Here is an 8,081-nt window from a genome sequence, read left to right as displayed (position 1 = left end):
GAGGGATTTTTACAAGAAATCAAAAATGCCAAGAAAAAACGTGTAATTTTGTTGAAGAAACTGAAATGTGCCATTTGTAACCTTAATTTATATTTTTATGTTATTTCTCCGTGTTACAAATACTTTCCATGTAGGTTATAGTATTTAAATGAAGATACAAACACGCCTTACATTGGTTGAAATTGTGCTAGCAATTTTGTAAAATTCTGTGGTGTGATGCAACCTTGAAATACAACGACTTTTTCGTTTAAATGTTTTCCTAAATGAGAAATTATTCCTACTAACAAATGCATATCAACATCATCTTCAATGAAAAACAATTAACTTCTTTACAATACTCTGAATTCCAGCCATACTTTCCCGCCCTTTATGACATCATCATACCACTGTAAAACAATGTTGATTCAGATAGTTATTCATTCTATCAAGTACACATTTACTGGAGATCATGCAACATAATTATATCTCCACATTCTGAATGTTAGTTCAATGGAGTATAGCAATCGCTAACTATGCTGTTACTCTTCAGTCTCTATAGTGGAAAGATAATAGATTCAGAGGCAACATCAACTCACATATCTGGATAAAAGTTCAATATATGTCCAATAAAAACACGAATATGGAATACTTTAACAAATAATCTACGTGATAGACTTATATTTTACTCACAAGTGCATATAGGCCCAGATTCAAAACCATCCGAAATATAGGCTCCAATTTAAGCACTAATGTCAAAGTAAGCAGTAATTCCAAGGTCTATACTGCCTGTGCGCTGCATAGGCTTCCAGTGTCTTATTCTGAAAACCGGGAGCTTAGGAGCGGGTCAACCAAAATAATTCAGACCACAACCTGTTTCTAAAACGAAATAAAGTCATGTTGAGTGTGTAATTGATTGAACCTATACAACGTTGATCTGTATCTTTAAATAGGCAGTTGAGGTCCACAAACCACAATTACCCTTTAAGCAGGTGCTTACAGCGTAGTTGACACCATAGTTTCTTTACGCAAATGAAAAGGTGTTGCGTTTTCAAACATTAAATACTGTGGTTTTCGAAGTGAAAATCCAAACTAAATTTATTCTATATGGTGATATTTTATTAGGCCATAGTCCGATTGATTCACATGTGTATTTCTTCTATTAAAAAAATCCTGGTTGAAAGGACAATATTTCATGATAAAATAGCAAATAACTCAAGATGTAACAATTCTTTGAGAGACGCACCTGTCCTTTCCCTGCATTTTCTCCAGACGTAAAACAACACTCAGGTATGAAAGTGTAAGGGAACTTCCACCTTTCACTTTTGGAATACCTTGCAGACTCTTAGTATAAAGGATCGACACAGGTTGGAGCATGGCAGAACTCGGGTTTTCGATAAATTGATCAGTCAGGAAGAACACTTTATCTCTTTATCCGTTGCGGAAAACTTACTTTTGTCTGAATTATAATTATACGAAGTAGGCTATCTTTCGGAAGGGCATCAATATTGATTGCGGACAGACCGAGAACTACAGCAGACCTACGCTAAAATGGGTTCAGTCAGCTTTTGGATGTGCTTGGTCATGACGATTTGCACCTGGAATAGAACCATCGGATGCACGTGGATGAGGACACTGCCTCGGTCTCCGAGCATGTTCCAAGTGTTCAGCAACAACACCATAACGATGCTTCAGAAAATGGTAGGATATAGGGAAATGTTTATTCACTTGTTGCTGGTCATTGAGCTCTTGTCATCTTTTAAACATTTCATGAGCTGCTATGTTTCATTTAAATTACCTGACTCCTTTTTGTACAGTAATAAAAATTCAATATTTTGTTTATATTTTTTGACATCTCAGGGTCATGAAGTCTCTCGAGAACCTCAGATCACTTTCCCTGACAAACAATACAGACAAGTCAATAATTTCAAGGTAATAAATATGCATAAAAAAGGTTTTGTTCTATCCATAATCTTTTTTTCTAAGAGTGGATTAAACACTGAATTAGGAAAGTATTCAGACCCCTTCACCTTTTCCAAATTTTGTTACGTTACAGACCATTTCTAAAATTGATTACAAATAAATGAAAAATCATCATCAATCTACACACAATACACCGTAATGATAAAGCAAAAATAGTTTTTTGTTTTGAATAAATTAGCAAAAATGTCTATAAACATGGTTTGACTTGGTCATTATGGGTTATTGTGTTTAGATTGATGAAACAAATAATATTGAATCCATTTTAAAATAAGGCTAAAACGTAACAAAATGTGCAGATAGTGAAGGGTTCTGAGTACTTCCCGAATGCACTGTATATAATTTGGTTATAACGAATATGCAATTTGCTATAATTTTCTGATATTAGCCCTCAATTTATAAGGCATATACTAATACAAATCACTCTTCTTCTAGGCTGACGAACAGGTGGCCTTCATTTCGCATACTCTGAACGCTATAAAGAAATTGTACAGCAGTGGTAAATATGAGTCCACCGCCTGGGACCTGAAAGGAGTTGACAAGTTTATGAATGACCTCTATCGCCAGACCTCGGAGCTGGATCAATGCGTATGTCATTTGTGATTTTCGCCCTTAACACAAATGCAAAAAGGAAAACATTATACTATCCTACTAGATTATAATATAAGTGGCTACATGTTAATCAAATCATAATATTAAATGAAATATTTGTATTTTGTTCTAACAGGTAAAGGCTATGAAAACTAGCCAATCAAAATCTGTCAAAAGAGTGAACAAAAAGATGAGCCTTCACTTCAAGTTCCTGAAGAATTACTTGAAACGCGAGGTAGGTTGATCCATTTGTCTTACAAAGAGAGTACATTCACCAAATCTGGATGTATTTATGTGATGATACAACATGTGTTTATTCTAAAATCTCAACAAGTGTATTTCATTTATGCAGGATTACAGCGCTAGCGGCTGGGAAGACATAAGGACAGTGGTGCTGGCACACCTACAAAGACTAGACACAACATTAAGTAGCCAATGAGCGTTATGTGTGTGTTGTGTAGATATTATTTATTTGTATATCTATTTATTAATCTGTTTATTTACAAGTTTATTTATTTGTTTTGAACGTATTTATCTATAGTGTAGTAATGTATTCACAACTGTGTGGAGTAAATCATTTTTTATAATGAATAATTATGTGATTGACTTAGGCTATACATAGACTCATGTAACAATGTTTTCGTACATTTATTTTTGTATTTATGAAGGCCATTGCATACTGTATTTATTATTGCCACCTTATAGGAAATGTTTGTTATTGTCATAATGAAATATATTATGATGAAATAAATTATTTTACACATTTCTTGAAACGTACCTTCATATATTTTTTTTACAACAATAATCTATTTTAATCAAAATAAATTGTAATTTATGGCATAAACATATTTAGCAGCTGTTTTAATGGTTGTAGCGAAATGCTTGTGGTCCTAGCTCTACCACTGCAGTAATATCTAACAATACACACAAATCTAAAAGTAAAAGATTGAACATAAGAAACATGGAAATATTAGGAGGAGCAATGTCGGAGTCCGGGGTATATATATATATATATATATATATATATATATATATATATATATATATATATATATATACAGTACAAGTCAAAAGTTTGGACACACCTCTGGGGTTTTCTTTATTTGAACTATTTTCTACATTGTGGAATAATAGTGAAGACATCGACACTATGAAATAACACATATGGAATCATGTAGTAACCAAAAAAGTGTTAAAAGTTTCAGACTTAACCTACCTGTTGATAATGGGTGTCTTCAAATAACAAATGAATGTTGAATGTTGATGTACACGTTGTCTTGCAAGCACTGCCCCTGAAAACGACCCCTTTAAGTATTTTTTAAAAATTGTATGGTTTACAGATTGAGAAATTAGCCTACATTTCGTGCTCGGACACAATCATCAATGGTTTAAGTCAGCCCCCTCACCAAATCCTGAATAAGTTTGATGAAGGTGCTTATTTATGATTTTTAGAGGAGCGTCCTTCCATGTTCATCCAATCATATATGTGCAACATGGAACACTCCACCATGTCAAACTGGTAATCATGATGGTCGGCTTTTAGCATCTAAATCTTGGTGGGTCAAACTCCCCCAAAAATGTTTATGCATGTCAGCAAAACCAATACAACATGACACTAAACAGGACAATAATTGCACTATAATGGTGACAAACGGACCCCACAAACTGTTAGGGCCTACATAAAGCTGTCCCAACAGCAGAGCTTTCTTTTCAGCACCATGGAGTGAATCCTTACCACTGCTACACCTGGCTATCAGCGGAGCCTTGTCTGGCAGGGAAACAGTTCATTCAGCATCGTTTCTGTCTTAATAAAAACATAGCTAATATGGCTGACTTGCTTAAACAAATGTGATTTCTACTGATAATTGAGATGTACAAACTACGGCATAAGGGGACATTGAGTAGAGAAGAGGCAATCCATAATTCTGATGAAGACATTCATGAGCGAGCTAGGAGGGACGTTGACCTGGAGTTCCAGGTCTCAGGCAGCCTCTGGAACTGCCGATCTGCGGCCAACAAGGCAGAGTTCATCTCAGCCTATGCTTCCCTCCAGTCCCTCGACTTCTTGGCACTGACGGAAACATGGATTACCACTGATAACACTGCTACTCCTACTGCTCTCTCCTCTCTCTCTCCTCGTCTGCCCACGTGTTCTCGCACACCCCGAGAGCTTCTGGTCAGCGGGGTGGTGGCACTGGGATCCTCATCTCTCCCAAGTGGACATTCTCTCTTTCTCCCCTGACCCATCTGTCTATCGCCTCCTTTGAATTCCATGCTGTCACAGTTACCAGCCCTTTCAAGCTTAACATCCTTATCATTTATCGCCCTCCAGGTTCCCTTGGAGAGTTCATCAATGAGCTTGACGCCCTGATAAGTTCCTTTCCTGAGGATGGCTCACCTCTCACAGTTCTGGGTGACTTTAACCTCCCCACGTCTACCTTTGACTCATTCCTCTCTGCCTCCTTCTTTCCACTCCTCTCCTCTTTTGACCTCACCCTCTCACCTTCCCCCCCTACTCACAAGGCAGGCAATACGCTTGACCTCATCTTTACTAGATGCTGTTCTTCCACTAATCTCATTGCAACTCCCCTCCAAGTCTCCGACCACTACCTTGTATCCTTTTCCCTCTCGCTCTCATCCAACACTTCCCACACTGCCCCTACTCGGATGGTATCGCGCCGTCCCAACCTTCGCTCTCTCTCCCCCGCTACTCTCTCCTCTTCCATCCTATCATCTCTTCCCTCTGCTCAAACCTTCTCCAACCTATCTCCTGATTCTGCCTCCTCAACCCTCCTCTCCTCCCTTTCTGCATCCTTTGACTCTCTATGTCCCCTATCCTCCAGGCCGGCTCGGTCCTCCCCTCCTGCTCCGTGGCTCGATGACTCATTGCGAGCTCACAGAACAGGGCTCCGGGCAGCCGAGCGGAAATGGAGGAAAACTCGCCTCCCTGTGGACCTGGCATCCTTTCACTCCCTCCTCTCTACATTCTCCTCTTCTGTCTCTGCTGCTAAAGCCAATTTCTACCACTCTAAATTCCAAGCATCTGCCTCTAACCCTAGGAAGCTCTTTGGCACCTTCTCCTCCCTCCTGAATCCTCCTCCCCCTCCTCCCCCCTCCTCCCTCTCTGCTGATGACTTCGTCAACCATTTTGAAAAGAAGGTCGACGACATCCGATCCTCGTTTGCTAAGTCAAACGACACCGCTGGTTCTGCTCACACTGCCCTACCCTGTGCTTTGACCTCTTTCTCCCCTCTCTCTCCAGATGAAATCTCGCGTCTTGTGACGGCCGGCCGCCCAACAACCTGCCCGCTTGACCCTATCCCCTCCTCTCTTCTCCAGACCATTTCCGGAGACCTTCTCCCTTACCTCACCTCGCTCATCAACTCATCCTTGACCGCTGGCTACGTCCCTTCCGTCTTCAAGAGAGCGAGAGTTGCACCCCTTCTGAAAAAACCTATACTCGATCCCTCCGATGTCAACAACTACAGACCAGTATCCCTTCTTTCTTTTCTCTCCAAAACTCTTGAACGTGCCGTCGTTGGCCAGCTCTCCTGCTATCTCTCTCAGAATGACCTTCTTGATCCAAATCAGTCAGGTTTCAAGACTAGTCATTCAACTGAGACTGCTCTTCTCTGTGTCACGGAGGCGCTCCGCACTGCTAAAGCTAACTCTCTCTCCTCTGCTCTCATCCTTCTAGACCTATCGGCTGCCTTTGATACTGTGAACCATCAGATCCTCCTCTCCACCCTCTCCGAGCTGGGCATCTCCGGCGCGGCCCACGCTTGGATTGCGTCCTACCTGACAGGTCGCTCCTACCAGGTGGCGTGGCGAGAATCTGTCTCCGCACCACGTGCTCTCACCACTGGTGTCCCCCAGGGCTCTGTTCTAGGCCCTCTCCTATTCTCGCTATACACCAAGTCACTTGGCTCTGTCATATCCTCACATGGTCTCTCCTATCATTGCTATGCAGACGACACACAATTAATCTTCTCCTTTCCCCCCTCTGATAACCAGGTGGTGAATCGCATCTCTGCATGTCTGGCAGACATATCAGTGTGGATGACGGATCACCACCTCAAGCTGAACCTCGGCAAGACGGAGCTGCTCTTCCTCCCGGGGAAGGACTGCCCGTTCCATGATCTCGCCATCACGGTTGACAAATCCATTGTGTCCTCCTCCCAGAGTAATAAGAACCTTGGCGTGATCCTGGACAACACCCTGTCGTTCTCAACTAACATCAAGGCGGTGACCCGTTCCTGTAGGTTCATGCTCTACAACATTCGCAGAGTACGACCCTGCCTCACGCAGGAAGCGGCGCAGGTCCTAATCCAGGCACTTGTCATCTCCCGTCTGGATTACTGCAACTCGCTGTTGGCTGGGCTCCCTGCCTGTGCCATTAAACCCCTACAACTCATCCAGAACGCCGCAGCCCGTCTGGTGTTCAACTTTCCCAAGTTCTCTCACGTCACCCCGCTCCTCCGCTCTCTCCACTGGCTTCCAGTTGAAGCTCGCATCCGCTACAAGACCATGGTGCTTGCCTACGGAGCTGTGAGGGGAACGGCACCTCCGTACCTTCAGGCTCTGATCAGGCCCTACACCCAAACAAGGGCACTGCGTTCATCCACCTCTGGCCTGCTCGCCTCCCTACCTCTGAGGAAGTACAGTTCCCGCTCAGCCCAGTCAAAACTGTTCGCTGCTCTGGCACCCCAATGGTGGAACAAACTCCCTCACGACGCCAGGTCAGCGGAGTCAATCACCACCTTCCGGAGACACCCCCCCCCCCCCCCCCCCCCCCCCCTAAAAGATTTAGATGCACTATTGTAAAGTGGTTGTTCCACTGGATATCATAAGGTGAATGCACCAATTTGTAAGTCGCTCTGGATAAGAGCGTCTGCTAAATGACTTAAATGTAATGTAAATGTTGTCAAAATAACTAATTGTTCAGCACTTTTGAATGTACAGTGACAGAATTCAGAACATGGCCCGTTCTTACAGTATTCTCCCTTTACACCAAGTCAGAACCATATGATAAAAAAGGGGGCATGTAAGCAGACATTGAAAGCTCTTACAATATTTGGTGATTAAGTTTCTCTACAACAGGATATAGACTACATATGCACCACCAAGTCAGAACAGTAGGCTAAGTTATTAGGGGGAAACAGACCAACTTATTAGGGTGAGGCATACGGGCTACTAACAGCTTACTACACAACATACTTTTAGTATTACTTTCTTAGCTAGAGTATACATATCGCCCTGGCCTATTACATAATTTATACAGCAGCATGCAATACAATTTTGAACTCAGCTTGTTGTGCTATGCTCACTTGAACATGAAGGAGGCGCTGAAGTCCATCCTTTGGGCACATCTTGTCATCAAACTTTGTCATCAAAGTTTGGCGTTCTCTGGATTTATGGTGCTTCCAAGACAACTGGGAACTCAAGAAAAAATAACTGGTCGAATCATGATGTCAGTAATCTTCAGGTCGGAACTCTAGAGAGCCCGACTTGGAATTCAGAGTTGGATGACTGTT

General features: G+C 42.0%; 1 protein-coding gene across 1 annotated transcript; it reads left to right on the top strand.

The window, feature by feature from the left end:
• Positions 1 to 1,527: 1,527 nt before the first annotated feature.
• LOC129828198 (interferon a3-like) lies at positions 1,528 to 2,986 on the top strand. Its single transcript, XM_055889464.1, has 5 exons — positions 1,528 to 1,677; positions 1,837 to 1,908; positions 2,392 to 2,544; positions 2,684 to 2,782; positions 2,900 to 2,986. The coding sequence occupies exons 1-5, from the start codon at positions 1,528 to 1,530 to the stop codon at positions 2,984 to 2,986; spliced, it is 561 nt and encodes a 186-aa protein (XP_055745439.1).
• The last annotated feature ends 5,095 nt before the right edge of the window (positions 2,987 to 8,081 follow it).

Source organism: Salvelinus fontinalis, chromosome 2 (genome assembly GCF_029448725.1).
Source record: "Salvelinus fontinalis isolate EN_2023a chromosome 2, ASM2944872v1, whole genome shotgun sequence".
Classification (NCBI taxonomy): Eukaryota; Metazoa; Chordata; class Actinopteri; order Salmoniformes; family Salmonidae; genus Salvelinus; species Salvelinus fontinalis.
Note: the sequence above shows the minus strand (reverse complement) of the source record. Positions and strands in the feature narration are given on the sequence as shown.